This window comes from Oreochromis aureus, linkage group 19 (genome assembly GCF_013358895.1).
Source record: "Oreochromis aureus strain Israel breed Guangdong linkage group 19, ZZ_aureus, whole genome shotgun sequence".
In the NCBI taxonomy this organism is placed as follows: Eukaryota; Metazoa; Chordata; class Actinopteri; order Cichliformes; family Cichlidae; genus Oreochromis; species Oreochromis aureus.
The window spans coordinates 25,058,884-25,081,130 of record NC_052960.1 but is presented as its reverse complement, the minus strand read 5'-3'; the positions used below and the strand labels follow the sequence as shown (position 1 = coordinate 25,081,130).

The 22,247-nt window shown below is 41.7% G+C and overlaps 3 protein-coding genes across 12 annotated transcripts in view; 1 reads left to right on the top strand and 2 right to left on the bottom strand.

The window, feature by feature from the left end:
• klc1a (kinesin light chain 1a) overlaps positions 1 to 895 on the bottom strand; it is a 42,181-nt gene extending 41,286 nt beyond the window's left edge. For 3 of the 6 annotated variants that reach the window (XM_039603681.1, XM_031753553.2, XM_031753554.2), the window contains exon 1: positions 361 to 816. The gene's annotated coding sequence lies outside the window, so the exon portion shown is untranslated. The other 3 variants (XM_039603682.1, XM_031753551.2, XM_031753552.2) reach the window with 3 other exon arrangements.
• An 888-nt stretch (positions 896 to 1,783) lies between these two features.
• Positions 1,784 to 6,613, bottom strand: LOC116331044 (cytochrome c oxidase assembly factor 8). The gene is made up of 5 exons (XM_031753565.2): positions 6,313 to 6,613; positions 5,076 to 5,273; positions 3,585 to 3,648; positions 2,484 to 2,574; positions 1,784 to 2,054 (listed from the first exon to the last, which is right to left on the bottom strand). Exons 1-5 carry the CDS (start codon positions 6,445 to 6,447, stop codon positions 1,934 to 1,936), a joined length of 609 nt encoding a protein of 202 aa, XP_031609425.2. The 5' UTR covers positions 6,448 to 6,613; the 3' UTR covers positions 1,784 to 1,933.
• Positions 5,340 to 21,086, top strand: bag5 (BCL2 associated athanogene 5). 5 transcript variants are annotated; one of them, XM_039603081.1, is made up of 4 exons: positions 5,341 to 5,747; positions 8,119 to 8,357; positions 12,500 to 13,396; positions 13,951 to 21,086. In XM_039603081.1, the coding sequence occupies exons 2-4, from the start codon at positions 8,326 to 8,328 to the stop codon at positions 14,489 to 14,491; spliced, it is 1,470 nt and encodes a 489-aa protein (XP_039459015.1). In that variant the 5' UTR covers positions 5,341 to 5,747; positions 8,119 to 8,325; the 3' UTR covers positions 14,492 to 21,086. The 5 variants fall into 5 exon arrangements, with proteins under 5 accessions (XP_031609420.1, XP_039459015.1, XP_039459017.1 ...); XM_039603083.1 differs by lacking the exon at positions 5,341 to 5,747 and adding an exon at positions 7,196 to 7,880; XM_039603082.1 differs by lacking the exon at positions 5,341 to 5,747 and adding an exon at positions 7,196 to 7,880 and having other exon boundaries at positions 8,108 to 8,357.
• Positions 21,087 to 22,247: the final 1,161 nt, after the last annotated feature.

The window sequence follows — 22,247 nt, the reverse complement described above, 5'->3', positions numbered from 1 at the left end:
TGTCGCTGTAAGTTTGTGCTGCTTTGTCCGAGCTATCTCGCTTACAAATGGTTAAACCTGAAGAACCAGTTAGCCCATACTTTCTTGTAACACAGACCAAACCTCGGGGCTAACTCCGACCTAGCCCTCTAAATGACAGTTAATGTGCTTACGGCGTCTAATTCTTGCAACTAACGTAAACACCGACCACAGAACAAGCAGACAATTCCATTAAAAAAATGGTTACAAAGACTACATAACGTTAGTAGTATACGAACCTATGCTTTTGGTAAATGACACTTTAAGAAACGCGTGATAAGAGAAGCAAGTGGCTTATTAGCTAATAACAGCATTCCAAGTAATACACGGAGCCATTCTTACCGTTCTCTGGGACATCCGTTGCCAATGTAGCTCGACTTCAATGTTCCTCTTCCCCTTTTAAATCACGTCTTTTCTAAATGGGATTTTTTCTTTTGGCCGACAGCCTGTGTAGAGTGTAAAAGAAGTGTAAGAAATATACTAAGTTAAAAAACACAATTTTCACACTGTCTTTGTCTGCTAGGCTGTGTTTTGCCTTCTGACGCCGGGTTTCACTGCATCAACCTCTGACCAGCTAGCTACATAGCTAATCACCTAGCTATCTGTCAAAACAGCGATTTCAGTCAGCCGTTCAAGAGAAGCGAGTATTTTCCGCTGCTTCCATGGCAGGAACTGCTCCGTCAAACTAGCCTGACAAGGGCTTCATGGAGCGGAATAAAAAGTTCATCAGTCCCCCATGGAGATGACAGCTCCTCAGTGCTGTAGCTGGCTGAATGACTAACTGCACAGTACGTGAAAATGGCGTTACCCGGCACCCCCCCGCTCCTCTGGCAGCACTGATGTCATCCAGGCCAGATTAAAGGGAAAGCTGTGGTGCGAGTTCAGGCTCCATATTTATTACCGGAAACACAAGAAGCACAAAGTGCATGGTGCACAATACTCCAATATATCTACTTAAATAAAAGTAGCCTATGCCTATAATGGTAACATTGTTAAATTGGAGATGCATTAGATATTTTATTGTAGAGGTTAGAGGTAGGCGGATCGATCCAAATATCTCAATTGTGTCGAATAATTGTTTATTTATTTGGAAATAAAAAGAAAAACATCAAACATGTACTATGAAATATTTGTCCCTTTTTCTGTTCACTGTCACTACTTTTTTGTAGCCTACAATACAGTTAACTCAAAGTGCTTTAGAGACAGACAAATTTACATTCCAGCTCTCAAAAAATATTTACACCAAATGATTAATCTGGAAAATAACTATCCATCCATCTTCTGTTTAGGGGTTGCAGGAGGCTGGAGCCTTTCCCAGCTATCATAGGGCGAAAGGTGGGGTACATCCTGGACGGGTAGCTTGTCTGTCCCAGGTCTTATACAGAGACAGATAACCATTTACACTCACATTCACGCCTATGGGCCTTTTAGAATCCCCAGTTAAACATGATTTCAGTTTGTTCTTTGCTTGATTTAAAAAATGAAATAATTAGTTTTAATATGTTTTTGACAAAGTTCTTAAACTTTAATTTCTTGTATTTATTGTAGGTGGTCCGCACCGATCTCACTGGTTATCACAGGTTGTCTTTGTTTTGACACAAACTGGGCGTAACAGTTAAATCTGCTTTATAATGTATCTATAATCCCCGCCCCAAGAAAAAACCAAAAACCCTCTTGACCAAAGAGACCGTGACATAACAATCCACACTTTTAACTATTAAAAAAAGATGAAAACTATTAATTAATTAAAAAGAAATACCTCACATGTTTTGCTTTGTTTTATTTTTTCCAGAATAATTTACAGTCATTTGCAGAGCCTGAATAAACATGAAGCAGTAACAGAAGTGCACAAAAATATAGCCAAGGCATTTGATATTTTGACAGGAGGGTGGGGGTGTGTGTATTTTCTTTGCTATCAGCTGGTAGGAGTGCCGTTTTTCTTGCTGCTCTGTCTTTCCGTAACTGTCCTCCACATACTGTTTAGGGTGACTCGAGCCATGAGCAAGGTGATGGTAAAGTTACGTCTGTACCATTCCCTGGATACACAAAAAACAGAATGTTTCACTTTGCACAGTGTAATAAATGTGCTGATATAAAGATTCAAACAGGGAAATGCACAATAACACCAGAAGGGAGAAAAGGGAAACATTTGTGCTTTGATGGAGTTTAAATTGAAGCAATAATAAATATAACAATCAAAAGTTAGAGATTAAATCCCACGCATGCTGCTGAGGTGATGTGTGTGGGCGGAAAGCTTTGCCAACATGAAGACAAGTCAGCCACTTTGCATTGCTAATTCACACAAAACTTCTTCATAGCCTGTGAGGTTTGTTGTTCTTTGCAGATGAGGTGATACAGTGCAGTTAAAGCTCACAGCTGCTGCAGAGGGACATGTACCAACCCAACCACCCACCCACCCACTCACTTACCCACCCAGCGGCATCATGGGAGACAAAACAACTCACTTGTTGTAATTTGCATGTCGTACTCTGTTTTTGTCCAGGAAGTTTTTGTAAAACGTGGCCATCTCTTCACTGCTCAGGGACCGCCGTCGTCCTGAGGGAAGGCACAGCAGACTGTGTTATATTCTCATTAGGATACATCTCCCCTGCAATTCACCAGCTGTTAGAAAAACAAACTGCTGTTTACTGTGCCTCCTGAGGAGCAGGCTACGAAGCAAGTTCGACAAAGCCAGGGTTTCTTTGTGTTGGCTGACTTGACCAAAAAACCTCAGTCAGAGATAGCAGGCATCACAACAGTGGTTATTAACTCTCTCTGGTAACCCCGGCTTTCTGTGCTCACATAAAAAGGGCTGTTTGATGTGTTTTTTGACACTTCAGACAGCACAGAATGGATCAGCTGAGCACCACCTACCCCAATCAGAGACATTATCACATGAATGGGGGATAGAGATCTATTAAGAATGTTAAATAAATGCAGTAAAATGCAACCCTGGTGCTGAAAGTACGAGTAATGCTGCAGAAAATTGTTAATTTAGTGATTTGATCATCACAAGAGCTGAGAGCTTAGCTTCAATGTTTATCTCTGATGTCAGAGCCACACATCGGTGCTCTCGCTGTGTTCAGCTCTGACAATTCACCCACAGCCTACACAGCCTAACAAAGGAGACGTGGGAATTACTTTCGTTTCTCACAAGATCAGAGTGAAAATCATTTTATTGTCCAAATAAGTTTTCTTGGTGATAAAAATCAAATAAATCTAATGATAAACTGCAGTCTTAAGCTCTACAGACTGCAAATATATGTATTCATCCAGCAGAGAATCAATATTGTGTTTACAAGACACTGTAACTAAAAGAATTTGTGAAAACTTTAAATCGAAACTCTAAAAATAAACTGGTACAAACCAGGTTATGTGTTCAGCATAAGTTACCATGGTGATCTAGCCAGGTATAAAGGAGCCACCTTCACTTACATCAAGGTCGACTTGCATCACTCACCCAGTAATCTTGCTTCATAGTACACCCATCTGAGCTGGTTAAAAACTGCCTAAGTGCAAACCCAACCAACAATGTGAAATATTCAGAAAAGGCTGCATGTCCTCACCGTCCTCATCACGCAGAGTCAAGCCTTTTGCCTTCAGTTGTGAAATGATAAAAGCTTCTTTTTCCTGCAGACAGTGTAAAAAACAAACAACAAACAAACCTTTTAAGGTTTAACTGTAATTTTAAATGAGGTCATTCTTAAAATTAATTAAAGGGTCGTTAAATCAGATTTGGACTGGGGTCCACATAAAACCTACAGTTTTCCTCACTGTTTCCTCACTGTAATCTCTTACATAGCTGGGCCCTAACAGAACACATTAGTTGTACAATGCTGCCCTCTACTGGTGAAATGATTTTACACACGTACGAGCTCAGCACGCAGAGATTAATCACAACCACTGCTATTACAGTCTCCATTAATAATGATGGAAATGACAGCATGATGCTAATGCAAGTAGGAAGCTGGCAGGGAAGATAATGCGGTTAGTGGACTTTATCTTGAGTTTAATTTAATTTCCATTTTATTTTTAAGAAAAGTGAACTAACAAGCCGACAGGGATCGCTCACCCGGTTTTGTTTTGTAACAGCTACAGATGAATTTTCTTCTAATATCAATTTGATTAATTGGATTTAAGCGGCAGTACGGCATACCTGCATATGAATAGCAGCAGTAGCAGGACAATGTGAATCATCATAAATAAATATTAAACTGTAATAAATTGGAAGACATCATCTTGATGTTCTCAGGACAACATCACAAACAAATTCTTCTGGATGCACGCTTTCACTTCATCCCTCATGTGCAATTTAGGAATTTAATTTAGGAGTAACCTTCAGTTTCTCTACAAAGACTAAAGACTCCACTTCCTCTGTAGCTAAAGGTTTTCTTGGAGCACATCAACTTCCCACTCTTATTCATACTCTGAAATCACCTGCCCCACAATGAACCAACAACCGCTTCTATGCCTGCTTTACACCACCCACCACCTTTCAGCTTATTTTCAGAAGGGCAGAACAGCCAGCAAAGTCTTAACTGATGATCTAACTAGCCTTAAATGAGTTTTATTCTCTTCCAAACTGCATGTCAGGTGCTCAGATGACTTAAAAGAACCAATTTTACCACAACTTTCTATTTTTCTATGAAAATATCGACATCTCAGGAGGGATGTCGACTCACTCCTCTTTACAGAAACTGCAGCTTGGCAACTCAAGGGTAAAGCTTGAGTGTTTTGTTTTTGGGATTTGGGGATATTCTGTCTCCATAAAATGAAGCTACCATAAAACGTCAGAAAACGTATAAATAAAGCAGGGGGTCGAATTAATTCCCCCACTGTATCTTTGTCAGTTTCCATCTCAAGAGTTAAAAGCAGCACTATGCATGCTTCTCTCTCTCTCTACACTGTGCTCCCTATTTTTAGACAATACCCACCTTACTCTCCACATGGACTGGCTTTTCACCCCACCTACAAATGAGACTTCTGATAGATAAACTAGCTTTCAGAGGCCAGTCCCTGACCCCAGAAAAACACTTTGTAAAAAGTATTTCAGTAACCTTGCTGAAGGTGATGTTCTGCTTGGCCCAGAAGTTGTGGTTCCAGTCCTCTGTCTCCTGCCTCAGGTTTCTCAGTCGTTTCTCCAGCTCTGTTTCATTGTCCGGGATGTGGTAAATAATTGGCCGTAGGTTGGAGAGCGGGTTTGGTGGACCGACCCAGTCATGTGTGGAGCTGGGTTCTGGTCTATATGTAGATCTCTATGTAAAAAAAGAAGAAACTACTGTAATGATTGGTTCAGACAGCACAGTATCCGCACAAAAATAACTTAGTGGGAAAGATACAGGGTGTTAACACAAAAGTTGAGCGTGGAATTGCAGGTGACAACAGTCAGAAGGCTGAAGATGTCCCAAATTTCACCTATGCAAACCCCATATGACAGCGATGAGCTCATCAGACACAAATACCATGTAGTTTGAATTCCACATGCAAAGTTAGCATCACCAACGCAGCCACATCCGCACTGATGAGAAATGCACCGGGCAGCTATCATCTGGAACTCAAGTTTAAAGACAGTCTGCTAAAGACTGAAACTCCACACAGCAGATGCACATCACGTGGCTTTAAATGAAAAGTGACCTACACCAGACAGCTTATCATTACCCAGCAGACTTCAAGATGGAAAGAGCAGCGAGGAATAAAAAACGCTCCAGGGCTAAGAGACGAAAACAGAGGTAAAACAATCCAAATGCAAAACATTGTGTCAGCAAATTCAGTCTGATTACTGACAGGCATATCAATGCACGTTTATATGTAAAGTAGATGTATTTACATTTTTAAAGAAACACTATATTATTAAACAGTTATTATTAAACGTCTGCAGTCACAAACTCCAACAAATGCATGTAATTTTGAAACGGTTAAAAAAATGAAATCTAAGAAGATGTATTGCTGGAAACTTTAGGTCTTAAAATATAACTTTAAACCATAATATTTTAAATTGTTCTCCATTATTTTCCTACAAATACTTATACTATAACTGTATCATTAAAACAGACGTCGTAACACCGATTTAACCCTAATAATGTCTAAAGCACTGCAATATATTTTTGTGAACAACACTTTATTTCCTGCAACGTTTTAAAAAAAAATCAGCTTATTTTGTACACACGTCTTTAATGTGGGCATAAAAAAAATGGCGCCACACGTGATCGTCAACAACAACAACAGCCGTCTATAGCTATCAAATGGCAGCCCTTTAAACAGTGTATAAATGTAATAAATTGTCATTATACAAACCTTTACTGGCTTGTCCTTCTGGGTTGCCTGTTTGGAGCTGCACAGCCGACTGCTACCTGCAGATAAGCGGAGACTGAAAGGACAGAAGCTCCTCCATGTCGACCGTCTCGCAGCTGCAGCTGTCCTGGCGGCCATTTTTAGTAACCGACTAAAAACGGCGACCTAAATAAAACAAATCACGCTAAAAACCATTAAACAGCACAGGACTGAGCTCGAGGACACAACCAAACTTTCACTAAGCTCGTGCCCTTCTGTGTGCGCTGGCTGCCATTTGGTCACGTGAGCCCAACAAGGCGCATGGATGCGCTCGGCAATCTCACCGGTAAATCCCGGATTCACTTAAAAACGACAACAGAAAACATTTCGCAATGAAGGGTCGAAAGGTTTCTTGTCAGTTAAGGATATTCTTTAAATGTAAGACTACAGAAAAAGCATGAACACAAATGTGGGGAATAAATATATGTCTATGTTGTCTATTTGTTTATTTGTTTAAGCTTAAGTCACATTTGTTTCCTCATTAAAAAATAAACGAAATGAAAAAAACTGGCTGTAGGATTAAAAGAAAAAAAAAACAAACAGATGTCAACCAAATTAGATGTTAGGAATATATAAATCCAGTCACCATGGAGCCAAAATCCCCACTCTATTTATTTTTCCTTAGCTGCAGCCCTTCCTATGTATTTTTATTGTTATTATTATTGTTATTGTTATTATTATTATTTTATTGTTTACTACTTCTAATGCTATATTTCTAATACTGTATTTATATACTATATTTCTTCTAATAATTATATTTCAGTGGTAAATGTTGCATTTTTACAGCAGAGTCAGGTGTAGAGGGGAGCTGAGCTGAGGATAACAGGCTGAGGAGGAGGAGGAGGAGGTTTGCCTGGGTCCTGCTTGGAGCAGACGAAGTTGAGCAGGGCTAAACGTAGCTTGATGAATATCATTATTGTCTAATTAAACTTGAACACCACATGGATTATCTGTATAGGTTTCGGTATTAGTACTTTTGCTCTCACAAAGTATCTGAATGCCTATTCCGTTCGGTTATTGAATTGTTGGAGATGCTAGATTGTTAGATTTTTTTTTACTACATAATAAATAATGCTCGTCAATCTTTTTTGTTAACTAAGTTAAATAGACTAAAGTAAAAGTTAAACAGTAGCAAAGCCAGGGTTTATCTTAGCACCGGTAAACGACACGGAGTCACGACCAAATGAAGCGCGCCTATTGTTGGCCGACCAAAATTTGCACAAGGTTAAAAATAGTAAAGCTGTTCATCCGAATATTAACACGATTATGCGATTTATTTTACATTTGTATATACGTGTCGTGCGATAACTAAACATCGACTTGTATTTCTTATTTGTTAACATCAATAAAACACTGATGTAATGGCGTCTCTTTAATATTAGCGAGGAAACACAAACTCCGTGTTAGTTCATATCCTCACGAACTGTAAAGTAAGTACTCGAAGGTAGCTAGGTAGGCTAATGTTTAGCTTTAGTCACAGGAGGTGCGCACTTTTCCGCAACAGTTCCGATGGCTGTACGCTGGCTATGCAGGTAAGAGCGAAACTGTTAAAGAGAGGTGGCGGTGTTGATGTATTCACACTGAAAAGCCAGAGTTATTTGGCCGAGGTGTGGCTGTGTCAGGTGATCATCAGTAGCTAGCTTAACACACTAACAATGGTATTCACAGAGGAGTGTCTGCTGTAAACCGGTTTTTGTAATGGCTGTTTCCATTTAAGCGTTTCATGAGTCCTTGGTAGCATATTTATTTTTAAATTAAGTTGTTTTAAAGGGCAGCGGAGGAAGGAATCTGGTGGTAGAGGCTGTGGGAGGGGCGACAGCAGCCCGACCGCAGTCAGTCAGTCACAGTCAGTCGCTGGATACTGAAGCTGACCGCAGGAGAATCGAGATCTTCCGGATTTCGGCTTTATCCCTTTGGATGCCTCTTTCCTGCACGAGCCGCCCAGCATTTGGCTGATGGAAACAGACATCCGTGAAAATGTGCGCGAATGTGTTCGGGGTTTTGAAAAGGTGAGAGGAATGCTGCTGCTGTGTGTGTGTATGTATCTATCTGTGTGTGTATGTGTGCGTGTGTGCACGAGAGAGAAAGGATGCAGCTGACAGCATCTGGAGATGCTTTGAGCCGTTTTGTCGAGATCTGGAGGTGTGGTATCTGTGCTTCTTGTAGCGTAGCTCCGGCAACATACATGGGCTCTCAGAGGTAGATGCGTTCGCACGCAGGCGGCGGGACGGGATTTTCTGCGGTGACATAATGCGCAAAGCCGTGCAGGAGGACCGGCAAGCATGCAGGCAGCCGGGGATGGAGCTCGAAGCCTTTATCTGGGAGATAAGCAGGAGGTGTTGCATGCGTGTCACCTGCAGCTCGGTCAGCCTTCATGCAGCGAGACTCATGGGAAGGGAGGACTGATTCCCTCCCACGAGGGAGGCAAACCTGCCCTTAGCTTTGCAACCACCACATCAGCCTTGTCTGTCTTGGCTCAAACAAGGCAGGCTGTTTGCCATGCTGGAGTGGATTTTGCTGAGATTATCCTAATAAATACTCAGATTTGTAAGCTCTGGCCCGGCATGTGCTCATCCACTCTTGTGGAAATGCCCATCCCCTCGCCCTATTACGTAAAAGTACTTTAGACAACATTGATACATAATCCTATCTATTGCTAATAAGCCTTAGTGATGCTTTGGATAACAAAACATCATACTTGCGGCTACTGTATTTACATGTAATAATCATGCTGGCAGAGCTTTCCTTTCATGTCTGTGTGCTCTAGTGCTTAGCATAACATCACAGCAGGGGGGTTAAATGGGTGATTGTCTATAGCAGAAAGCAGTTTTTGAACAGTTCAGTTTATCCTTAAAAAAAAAAAAAAAAAAAAAAAAAACCCAAAGAAAACTGAGAGACACAAATGCCTATAAGGTGAAACATAACTGCTACAAAGAGATGACATTTGGTACAGAGTTGCTAGAAAGACTCCAAGATTTCACAAATAAATGCAAAACATCTGCAGAGATATGAAGATGCTATGAAGAGAGACACAGATACAAAATCTTGAACAGGGCTGAAATCAAACAGTTCATGCCTGTGATGGATTTGTACATAGCCGCTGTCAAGGCTTTGCTTTTGTGTACTCCATTACTTGCAGGACCCCCGGGAACTGACCGATGACGTGCAGATGATCTGAAATGACAACTACTGAGATGCACAGAATGTCTTTAAAGGGCCACAAAATTACAGTAGAGCAACTCATAATTATTACAAGAGAAAGCAAGAGTATAAAAATACACAACTACCAGAAAAAGAAAGGAAAAAGAACCACAGAACACAGTAAGTAAAAAAACAAACAAGCAAATCTGTGTGGATGTGCACACAGGTGTTGCAGATTGACTCAGAAGGTCTAAAATAGACACATTCATGGGAATAAAAGTACAAAATGACCTTAAAGACGTGCACAACTGCAACAAGACAGTAAAATGATTACAGAAAGAAAAGGCAGCAAAGAGGGCTGAAACACATCATCATTAGTTGCTCTTTCGGTCTTTTATGTGGCTGCTATTTTCACGTAATTTCACCTTTCCAATTTTGTGTTGTCATCAGATACGCAACCAAACCAGAAATGATCTATTTAGAGGGACGAAAAGCCGCAGATCTTCACGTCGGAGTTTGGCAAAGCTTCTTTTCTTTTTTTTTTAAACGCAAAAGATGATTTAATCTTTTCAACCCTCACGAGAGCCGTGTTATTAATCCTAAACTAAAAGGCAGATGCTTCTATCTTAATGGCATTTTTCTAAGTGTCTAACTGGGAATATATTCCAGAGCTCAAGGCACCTGTGACACATTTAATGAGGCCATCTGACCAAATCTTCCTTTGTGGAGATTCACTCTGGAGGCGCTATGAACTGTTTCAAATTTTTTGGGTGTTGGTCAGCTGCGTTTATTTTCTGCTCGGTATTAAAAAGCTCGATGGGCAGTCGCACTGCAAAGGAATCTGGATCCCGTCTTTTAACGTGGATTAGAGCTTTATCACGATCACGTCAGGCAATATATCTCATAGAAACGGGCTGCAGTGCTCCCAGTGGTTGTCATGTGGGTGTTTGTCTTGTCGAGACTAAATGTAGGTTAACCTCATTTGTTTTCTTGCAGTTGTAAGGGCAGAATTTTGTGTGAGTATATTATGTGGGAAGTTGTTCTCGTCTATAGCTGCGCTGTCATTGGCCTGATCAGGGATTGTGTTTCTTAATATAAAGAAGTCTTTGATTAAATATAGAGGATTTTGGATGATGTCATCAGTTTGGGGGGGGGGTTTATTGTCAAGTCCTGGCAAAAAAAGGTTACTACTGAACGTTAAAGGTGTGTAGACACAGTCTTTGAGCTCCTTGACACGATGTCTTTGCTCGTTCGGGAGAGCAACCTTGATGTTCATTTGATTTATATTTGGCCAGCCTCCCTTTCTGGATCATCCTCTCAGGCCCTTCTGGTCTGTTTATGTTGGCTGATGTTTTTAGATTGCTCTCTCTCGTTCTGACCGCTTGTGTTGTTTGCTCTTGAGTTTTCCTCCAGTGAGGAAACATGAACTTCTAAATTTACCTGAGTTTCATGTGAAGGATCATTGCTGGTGCTGAGAGCTGGGGCTCTGGTTACAGTAGAAGAGGCCATATTCTCCAATCCTGAGGGAAGAAATGACCGACACTGTGGTTAGGCCCTTGTGCAGTCGTCTGCAGGATTAGAGCAGAGTTTCTTGGCCGCACCGAAACTTGCCACTTCGCTCACCACTTGCCATACTTCGACGCCTCTGTCCTCTTTGAAAAACTGAAAGTGGATTTAAAGCATTGCTGTTTAGAGACACTGTAGGAACTCCATCGTAGAGGCACAAATGCAAGGGGACATGATAAAATTTCCACAGAGCAGTGTAAAAATGGCAGCCACATTGCCAGCAGTCTGAACATGTGGATGAATATGATCAGAAAAATGTAAATTGTAAGCTTTATTCATTTGTTTTCTATTTTTATGGGCCTATTCCTGGAACCTTTTGGTTATAAGTCGCCTCCTACTGAGACCCTTTCTGTTGAGGCTTCAGTGGATGACTCAGTTGAATGGCCAGATGTCAGGTCCCGTGTCAGGCCTTTGCTAGATTTTTTTTTTTCCTGTTTCTTGAGGACTTGAGTTTCAGATGCTGCTGATAATTTTTTAGGCCTGCTACTTCATTTTTGTCCTCCATTTGTCACCATTTTGGCTGAAAATGGTCAGGTACAAGGACTCCACTGAAAATTAGTAAAAAAAAGCCAATTTCCAAAGAAAAACTTTGAAAGACCATCAACTATTGGAGAACTATTACTCAAGAACGCTTTTTAAAAATGGCAAGAAAGTCTGGCACCTTGGAAAGCAAAATATAAAGAAATGAGGGGTGTGCAAAGAGTTTTGCACAGTAATCTATCTAAAAAACCAATTGCCAAAATCTTGAGACAGTACAATTCTTTTAAACTCATTTTCTTGAGAATACTCAAGAAAATGAGTTTAATGAATCCTTTCAAATGTGTTTTTATGGCATCGTGTCAGACGACATCGGCTGTGAAAAATCTTCAGAGAGTTACAGTTTGACTGAAACGCTGCAAGAAATTAGGAACAAATGGACTTTTTTGCAAACTGGTCCTGCAGGCTCAGTTTTCAAAGTGAGGTTTTACAGAAATGAGGCAGCACATTGTCAGGATTGCTGATGCTAAACGCAGTGTCATCCTGTTTAATGACTTTTGCCACCAGGCAGAATTTTCTGACATATAAACATGACAGAATGTGTCTGCAAATTTGCCAAGCAACAATACATCGTTTTTTGTTTTTGTGAGCCAGTGGGAGTTAGTCTCCAGTGATTCATAACAGCCTTCCTGGCTGTGTCAGAAGGTCAATCCTACTGCAGGCGTGTGCTTGTTTCCATAGAGCAAAACTCAAATGCCACATTATTTACATGCTAATTAGTGTGAGAACAGGGCCAGGGGCATTTATAGCCTGCTACGTTGTTCTAAATGCTTCTTGATTTCTTCAAGATTTCAGCCTCTGAATGTGGTTACAGAGTTTGTGTTGGCTTGTTGATACGGTCTGCTGAGGCTCTGTTTGTCCCAGTTGCTCATTGTTCTGACTTCCCTTTCCTGCTTTCTTTTTCCAGCCTGTTTGGGAAGCCCTTTGATGGCGGGAAGCGGATGGACCATGGTGGTCCACAGCAGCAGCAACAACATCCGATGGAGCAGCAGCAGCCAGCATATCATCCGCAGCACCCTGCCATGATGCGGCTGTACGAGATACAGAAGGAGGTGGCGTCTCTGGGGCCGCAGGTGTGCACCTTCAGCGGCCTTCAGAACGATCGGGACTACAAGCGTCTGGAGCGAGAGCTGACCCGCCTGCTGCTGGATGTGGACCAGGTGGACACAGAGGGCAAGCCAGAGCTGCAGGGGGCGCGAAAAAGGGCGGCTCAGGAGGTGGAGGGACTCCTGCGCTATCTAGAAGAGAACGCCACCCATCCTTCCCGGCTGGCCATCGAACAGCTAAGCTACGAGGCGCGGCAGCTGGTGGACGAGCGCGTCGTGGCTCCGCAGCGAGCAGGCGGGGTGACAGAGATCAACGACGAGTTGGTGGACGCTCTGCAGGAGCTTGTGCTGAGGCTCACTCAGGTCAAGACCGAAGGGAGGGTGCCGCTCCGCAAAGCACGCTACCGGGCGCTAACGCGCCTCTGCGCTGTACAGGATGTGATCGAAGGGCGCACGCAGCAGCAGACCCTCTCCCTGCCGTTGTCGGGAGACACCCACGAGGCCGTGAACTGCATCAACCAGGTGATGGTAAAGGTGAGCGTGGCCCGCAGCCAGCTGGTGGCGCTGCTGATGGGTCTGAGCGGGAGGGACAGCTGTGCCCACCTGTCACGCATCCTGACTGAGATGCAGGTGGAGCTGGACGCTCTGGATGTTTCGGGGAACGCAGTGATCAGAAATTACAGGAAACAGGTGGTGGAGGAGATAAACGGGCTGCTGAAACATCTGGACCTGGAGGGGGAAGGAGACGACACACGCAGGTAGGCGTCACTCATAAAGGATGAAGCTGCAGATGAGTGCAGCACCGAATTGATGCTTTTTAATTGTTCGTTCATTGATGAATTGATGACGAACTGAACAAATATTGCTCCAATAAAGTCACATTTTACCCATCCAAGATCCAAGGGTGGGTACGTGTTCAGGAAATTATATGTAAAAGATTCTAATGTAAACTATGAAGATACTTATGCAGGTATAACAGAGGAATTCTGTCTGATTACTAAATTGTAGCTACAAGATTCTTGATTATGAGCAATGTCGGTTTGTTGACTGTTAGACCCATCAGTTTCAGTACTTTTGAACATGAGGTACATGGTTTTTATTTAGTTCATTTTTTTGTTTTCATAAATAGATCTTGTACTTTAACACTGGTTTTCAGTGTTTGTTTACCAAAGAAGCAGCTAATTTTGTGGTTCTAGCTTCTAAAGTGATGCCTACTCACAGTTACAATATCAAGATTGATTGAATCTCCAGCAAGTCATTCTTTCTGCAGATTTGATCATGAGAAGCACTGACTCTGCCCCCACCCTCACAGGTATGACTTGGCGCAGAACAACTCCATCCGAGAGATCGAGGGCGTGCGGGCTCACATCTCGCACCTGCGAGAGGGCGTCCTACGACACTGTGCGATGGGTGACCTCAGCTTCAGACCCAAAGCCGAGCTGCAGGGTCTTCTCACCCAACTGGACCAGGTGGACACGGCGAAGAACCCGTGCATAAGAGAAGCCCGTCGCCGTGCTGTGGTGGAAGTCCAGGCGGTCATCACGTTCCTGGACCTATGCGAGGCTCTAGCTCGCCGCCAGCCGGGCCCCAATGAGCACCCATCACATCGAGCTGTGTGGCAAGTCCTGGGGAGCCTGTCAGAACTCCAGGCTCAGGTCCTGGGCTTCGACGGCAAGCGGGTTGACAAGAGCTACATGATCTTGGAGGAGCTGCTTACCAAACAGCTGCTGGCGCTGGACGCCGTTGACCCACAAGGCGATGATACAACCAAGGTGGCACGCAAGCAGGCGGTGAAGTTTGCCCAGAACATTCTCAACTACCTGGACATGAAGACAGACGAGTGGGAGTATTAATTAAGTCCAAAACACGATGGGACGCTGCAGGAACGAAAGGAGCTGATAATGTGTGTAAAATAAAAAATAAAAAAACATAAAAAAATAAGGAAAGAAACTGGTACATTATCATTCCACGGGCTGTAAATATGAATTCAGATCCCTAGAATGCACTGCAGCAGCGCTTTTTCTTTCATCACTTCGTGGTTGTCATGGCCGACCCTGCAGATAAACACAGAACTACTTTTGTGAAACACTTTGAAAATTCTCTTTGTGCTATTTGGAGATATCTTTTAAAATCTCCCATGTATGTGTGTACCTGTGTGTGCGTGTGAGTGTATGCGCGCAAATTGTTATTTGTTGTCTTTGCATTTGGCGTGTGGCTGTCGAAGCCAAAGCACTAAATAATGCCTGTATAAGTGGTCACATCCTCTAGACTGCACTTGATGTTGATAAATTATCCCAGTGTGATGGATTGCTTAGCAGTGGTTTCCCCCGTCTGGCCTGATTAATCAGAGTGTCAGTTGCTAATGGAGACAGCCGATGCACGTGTTGAATACCGTGACCTAATTAGGAAAAGTCGTCTATGGCTACCCTAAGAGCTGGGCTTGGTCCAGAGTGTGATACCTGCTGATTTGGGGTGAGAAAAATTGGTCGATTCCTTTTTTTTGTTTGTTTGTTTCACTCAGAAATTGTAATCACGAAAAGTGAAAAGCAGTGTCTATTTAATCTGCTGTGATGTGCTTTTGAAGGTGAAACGTGACAAATGTTCACAAGCCAGGGAGTGTGTGTTTAAACAGATGTAATTAGAGAGGGAACGGTGAGAGTTTACACCGCCCATGTTAAGTGACTCTCCACCCCTGTGTGACCTCGTTGACCCCCCAGCATGTGTTTCAAGTCTCTGGCAGCTCCCTGAAAACACAAACACAAAATCGGGCGGCAAACAAAACGTCAGTGTTGATGCAGTATCCCCTCGGCTGTGAACGGGATGTTTGAAGAGATGAAAGTTACCCCTCCACCTCCTCGCCGCTTGCGTAGCTGTTCATCTGTAACATGTTTCACGTTTGCTCTGATTCTGTATGATCGTTTCAGGCTATTAATGAATCAGGTCTAAATCCAGAGATAGAGGGGCAGAGGAGAAATTTTGTCACCGCTGCTGCTGTTTGAGTTGTTTTCTGTTTGTTTGTTTCTACCTACTGCTTTCTCCGGATGGAGGAGAGACTGTGAGAGATCCCTGGGGAGAGGAAGAGGAAAGGGAGGATGGCGAGGCAAAGATATCCACTGGATTGACACATCAAGGCTGAAGCGCACAGGGCCGACAGTCGGGTACTGTTAGGTAGAGGATTGACGGTGATGGCAGTCGACAGAGCCTTCTAGAAACTTCTCTAAGCTGCTTCTGCTGCAGACAGTAGGAGGGAGGGAAAGGACTAGTACAGAAGTCTGTGTGCCTTGATTTTGACCCTTCCTTATGACCCGGTTTATGTAAAAGCAGCCTTGTAGTGCAGCAGCTGATTAAAGAGCAAGCTCTTTTTTCTTTCTTTTTTTTAATATAGAAATGCACAATGAGGAAACTAAAGCTCCGAATGTGTTTATGGAGAGCACCTTGGTCATTATAACCATCGGAAATATGCACTAGTTGTCAGAAACGCTTTTTAAGCATTCAGCATGTATTCCTGAAAATGCTCCGGTCAGTCATTTGTAGTAACACAGCGATGACGCTCCTTTTCACCAGGCAAAGCGACATGAGTCATGATTTCACGCTGCAAAACAGCCACGCTTCTGGAGCAGCTCTCGTGCTCTGACAGCACTTAGGCGACATTAGCAGGAAAATCAACAGAGAAAACCAGAACGACCGGTCCCACCTTCCCTCTTAACCCCCTCAAAAAAATCAGCTGACGAGGAGACGATGGTGAAGGTGTTCCTGAGCGGGAGGAAAAGGCAGCTAATGAAAGAATCGCTCCTCAGCTCGTAGCAAGCGTTTTTAGGCATACTTTGTGATCTTTGACAGCAGAAATCCCCAACTTGCTTGCTGCTACTTCGCTATTTCTCTTCACAGTGTGTGTGTGTGCGCATCAGTCAGTGTAAAATTCTGATAATTTAGGTGGTCCTCTGCCTTACGGTGACACCTGAGGTGGAAGATGCGTCTGCCAGCTCATTAAAAATACCTCAGCAGACAGCAGAGAAAGAGGCAGTCTTTTCAGAGTTTATCTGATTGGTGGTTGAATAAGACTAAAGCTGTCTCCAGAATTTCTTGGCTCACACGACTTCTCGTCAACTGAGAGTCTCTGATCTCTGTGTGATTGTGTTTGAACACACACACACACACACACACACTAAAAGGTCAAATGTTTCCCCTGCAACAAGTTGCTCACAGTGATTAAAGTTAAAGTCTTTAGGGCGTTGTTGTTCATCCCAGCTGCAGAGAATGTGGTCCAGCATGTTTCAGTGAAGCTTCACCAGCCCTACTAACTCTTTGAAGCTGCTACTGGAAGCAGTTTTCTGGCACAAAGCCTGCAGCTTGGCCTCCTGGGTAGTGAGCTGACTCATGCGGGGGGAAATTAGATTAAACAGTGTTCATTAAACGTAGCCAGTCTGCCTGGCCGTTGTTGCAACAGATGCTTTCTCACGGCGAACCTTATGCTCTCTCAGACCAAACCGACCCAGACACACCTTATGCTCACGTTTTTTGTAGGCAGTAACATGCAGATGTATGTTCCTGGCAGGACACTGCATCAGTGTATTATACACGTTTCTTTGAATAGTTTATCCAAAGTTTTACGCTATAAACAGAAGTATTTAAATCGTTCCTGTCTCATTGTCTCAGAGTGTTTGGAAGCCATACACATTTATATAGTGGTCCTGAAGTGCAGGATTCTGTTGCGATGGATGTTGTTCCCCGGTTGCAAATATCGCTCTCACACTTCTAAAACTGCTTTTTTTGTATATGTACAATGGGTCTGCTAGGTTTAGGTATTACAAATTGATTATTGTGAAATTAGTTGTCGCATTAAAGTCGAGGTGCCTGCGCCGCAGCGTTTTTGTTTACACGAACATTTTTTTAAGGAGAAAATCCATTTTATAGGTTTAAAAGATGGCAGAGGAACCAAAAATGTACAAGGGTTCACGTGTTTTAGGCTATCGTGATGTTGCATGAGTGTGAATGTTTCGTTAAAGTGACATGGCAGGGCTTTAAAGGATAAAGCTGGAGAGATTTTATTGAAATTTTTTCTTGATTTTCAACAAAACTAATAATGTTGTGCATCTTGGTGCCCCTCAGCTCCGCTCCAATTGGTTCATACACAGATACATTTAACGAGGCTCATTAAATGTGTCTAATTTCCTCAAAAACACACGGGCATTGTAGTTTTTTACCAAACAAGTAGAAGGTTCATGTGTGGGGACTAGTTTATGCAGTGGATGTTGTGGCTGTTCTTTGTTTTTTTCCATCTAAGAGTGAATGTGGGGAAAATACAAAATACACAGTGTATTTGTCTGAGATCATGAAAGTTACTCTTTTACTGGGATAGTTTATATTTTTTCTTTTTTTTTTTCATAAGATTTGTTGACAAAAACACAGAATATGAAGGAATTCTTACTTTAAAACAGAGACATATTCTTGCCAGCACCATAAAGCCTGTTTTGCTTTTGTGCAAATACTTTGTCGACTAGGTTTCATGAATTGCTTGTTGGATTGTTAAAAAGTGATATGGGTCATGCTTTAGTTATAATTAGAATGTATTTATGAGCAGAGGCAGAGCGTAGTTTGCTGTTAACATGGTATTTATATGCAAAAGCATTTAAATATACATAAAAGTTGTTGACCAACGCTTAAAAATACATTACATGCTGCTGCTAGAAGCTAAATAGTGCTACGCCGATTATTTGTGTGTCATTCCTTTTGTCATGTTTAACTGGGAATCTTTCACATGTCAGTAGTATATTTTCGGACACACTACTCTGCTTGTAGGATGTCACTTCCTGAGAGCCATGTTGTCATGGTAACCCAACCTCATCTGAGGTAAGCCGAGCACAAATAATTTTATCCTTGGCAAACTGAAAACTTTTTAAATTTAAACACTTAAATTGAAGCGTTTTTGATATCAGGTCTCAGTCCAGCAGCGTCATTGCCGCATTGCATAATGGGACATTTATGCCCGGTGTGGAGTCCTGCGACGCATCCTCTAATATTCCCTCAGAAACATGCAACTAGTTTATTTCGGTACATTCGTTGGCTTACGGCACGCTAAAAAATGACTTCAGTATGTAAATTTGGATGCGATTCTAATCGTGCTTTTTGTAAGTTGTTTTTCGTTCCCAAGTTCGAAACAGAAAGTGACTTTTGACTTGTAATTTGGATGACCAGCTAGTTACAGACTTTTCTGTGTAAACCTTTACAAGAAGTTAAAGGTATAATGTCGAACGCCACTATGAGCTCATTTTATATTTTGAAAATTGAAGTTTTGTACTGGATCACTGCAATGATGCTACAGAAATAATGAAATGTTACAAATTCCACATCACGTCTGTTGTACATGTACATGTAATTCTAAGAAAAATACCGGATCAAAATCAGAGAGGGAAGTGTGTATCAAGATATTTTAATTAAAACTAGTTCCTTTCTCCATTACATAGATGTGGCTTAAAAACAAACTGTTCCTAGTCAGACAGATTATATGTCAAAATCTTGTTTCCAGTCTTTTCTATTTTTACTTGACTAAAATCTAAATTACAAAGTATTATTTTTTGCACTTAATATAGAAACAGCACTTTTTTTTAATGTTATTATTTGGGATCTTTAGTTGAATATGAAAAATATGAATGAGACATGGACTGCTTGAATTAAATGAATTTGAACCAGGGCCCAGGCTTTGGTTTTCTCCACACAGACGCTCTGTTATGTTTCACCCCAACACACTGCTGGACTGCTAAAAGCAGCTCAGGGTCATCCAGAGCATCTGAACTTGGGAGTCCATTAGACAGGGGTTTAAAAGATTCAGCTCCAGTGGGTATTCAGAGGCAGTCCCTTTACAGGACAGTGCATTTACACCAAACAGCAAACGGGCTGACTTACTCACAGATGCAAGTTTGCAAGGTTTGAATTTCCTAAGGTGAATGTAGTCATGTTCTGTATTTCATAGTACTAAAGTTTATTTTACTAAGGACATATCAAGTGGAAATGGGTAATGTTCAATAAGATGGGAGCACCAGCCAAAAATGTTTTCATTATGTTACAGTTTTTAAGGTCAGCAGCCATTTACACCAGCAAAAGTTTGAGACTTAAGGCAACTACATTTCACAAAAACCTGTAACCAAACATACTGATTTATTTTTCTGATCATTACAAGTCAATAATCGATCATTTTAACTTGATGCCACAAAAGCACACCAGCTAAAATCAGTGTTTACGCTTTCAGATTAAAGAAATGAGAAGGGATGGGTAACCTTTAATCCAGTAATGTGACGGTGTTCTGTCATTCTGACGTAGGTCACTATTATATTAATGTGCTCCCAGTGGCAGAGACACCTTCCTCCCCAGTGTGTAGAGATACTGCTGCGGTGTTGGGAGTGCATCTCCTTCTGCAGTGCCATTTGAGTGGCCCATTCCTGCCATTCTCCTTTGCCTCTTTAAACCTTGTGCTTGCATTCCTCCTGGTCCTGCGTGTAGGCAGCCTGTGCTTTTTCATGTTGACCAAAAGCCTGTGCAAGTCATCAGTGTGCTGATGCCTCTGTTTAGTTTAGTTTTTTCCCTTAATTTCAGTGGTTGTAATCATGTGAGTGCCCATCTGTAGATTACACTGAGATTAAAGGGGAGGATGTGCTTATCTGAAATGGGCTTTAGCGACTTTTATAGGTGCTGGTTGGAGGTTATACCTTTGGACGGAACCTGTAAATTATTAGGCTCTAATTTAAAATACTGACAGAGCCGACTCTTTAGATAAAAATCGGGTAAATGTGTATTGAATAACCACAACAGTAGTCCTCCACCAAGGCTCATGTCCCATCCACATCAAAATTTAACAGGTTCTTCCTTTACACATTCCTCTCCATCACGTCTCCTGACCTTCGCCTTCTACTCTACTAAAAGCATGACTGAAAAAAAAAAAAAACCAGAGAAATAATTTTAGCTGTTGAGCAGAACAGTTAATACAGTTTGACATTTTGATGGTAAACATGAAGCTTCACAAGCAGCAGTACATAGCAGGCTGATGAATCTTTGGCTGATCGTTTAAGTGAAATGTGAAAATGACAGAATCCCACCAAAAGTAAAAACAAGGTTCCTTCCTGAGCTTTTGCAAAACTTATATTTAAAGACAGTTATTATTAAAAGTTCATCAGTCATGTGTGTTCATTAATGCTTTGCCTTTCTTATGACAGGAATGTGTTTAAGTGGTGAAAATGGGACTGCGTTTTGTTTTTTCCAAATGTGTGTCTCATGAAGTCGCCTTTAACTGAATTGATTGTGACAGGCTTTTGATGTCTCTCCTCCAAAATGCGCTTGTACAAAAAGCACACTGACTGGAAAAAAAACAACAAAAAAACCCATTGTGTGAATGCTCCATGGATGGTTGTGTCCCAAGTTTGTATTCCCACTGCAAAATAAAGACAGTGTGTCTTGTTCAGTGTTCTGTTAGTGTTTTTTTTCCCCCCCTCGTTGCATCTGGCAGCTTTCCATAGCAAGTTTCCTTTAAGGTGATTGCAAACTTTTAAAATGCTTACTCAGGGTTATTTTAAGAATACATACAGTATTGCCAAGGGAGACTGGATAAAAAGACACCTCGCGCATTGAAAACTCACTCCCTGCTGTCGATGTGCATTAAATTTTTAGCTTCCATACAGAGCCGGTTGTTAGATTCGGTGCCTTCTCATGAGGGAACAGGACAGGACACGTGGCAGATGCAGGGATGTTATTGCAGTGTGTGCAAAAATGAACTCTGATTCTCAAAGTTTACACTTCACAATGCTTCTATAGTTTTTTTTTTAAACTATCCTTCTATAGTTTAACAAACAAGAAAATACACAGTGAGCAAGTGATGTGGTTGTTGGGTAGCCAGACTGCTTGTAGCTGATAGGAATGCACCAGCGACTCAAATGACCACTTGTTACAAACAGGGTATGAAGAAGAGCATCAAAAAACACAAAAAACCTTGAAGCAGATGGGCTACAGCAGCAGAAGACCACACCGGGTGCCACTCCTGTCAGCTAAGCACAAAAGAGGCTACAGTCCAATGTTATAATAATCTAGTGGCTGGTGAGTCTTATAGTAATGCTGCAGGGATTAAAAAAATAGCCTTCAAATTCTCTGCTTGTAAATTGCATTGCACTTTTAAGTAGATATTACTCCAAAGAACAAATATGGAAATTTGCAGCTGAAAATGCACATACCAGTCTAGTTATTCATATTGGGTTCTCAACTGATCCTTCAATTCAAACTATCATTAATTCAGCCATTGAGAAAAACTGGAGCCACATTAGTCACATGTTTTTGGTCACCGGGTAAAATAAATTATAAGAGTAAGTTATTTACTGTGGCTCTGTTTTTAGTCTCCATCAGCTCCTGGGAGAAATATCTGTCCTTTTTTTATCCTCTTGGGTGTTTTTTAATTTTTGCGAGTTAGCCAAAAGATATTTAACAATTAGCTGGTTACACATTATAAAGCTCTGTAACACTGAGGTTAAAATAATACTTATCACCACGAGTGACACCTTGTGTAGGTCACATTATTTTTATACTTTTGATACATTATTAATTCAATTCAATTCAATTTTATTTATATAG

What these genes read in the sequence shown, in the direction of transcription:
- LOC116331044 (XM_031753565.2), bottom strand. Translation starts at nt 6,447, where the DNA reads ATGGCCGCCAGGACAGCTGCAGCTGCGAGACGGTCGACATGGAGGAGC. An exon ending in AGAAGGACAAGCCAGTAAAG is followed by an intron (nt 5,274 to 6,312) that starts GTTTGTATAATG and finishes TTTTTTACATAG; the next exon opens with AGATCTACATATAGACCAGA. An exon ending in GACTCTGCGTGATGAGGACG is followed by an intron (nt 2,575 to 3,584) that starts GTGAGGACATGC and finishes GCCTTCCCTCAG; the next exon opens with GACGACGGCGGTCCCTGAGC.
- bag5 (XM_031753560.2), top strand. Translation starts at nt 5,641, where the DNA reads ATGAAAAGTGACCTACACCAGACAGCTTATCATTACCCAGCAGACTTC. An exon ending in GCTAAGAGACGAAAACAGAG is followed by an intron (nt 5,748 to 12,499) that starts GTAAAACAATCC and finishes TTCTTTTTCCAG; the next exon opens with CCTGTTTGGGAAGCCCTTTG. An exon ending in GAAGGAGACGACACACGCAG is followed by an intron (nt 13,397 to 13,950) that starts GTAGGCGTCACT and finishes CCACCCTCACAG; the next exon opens with GTATGACTTGGCGCAGAACA.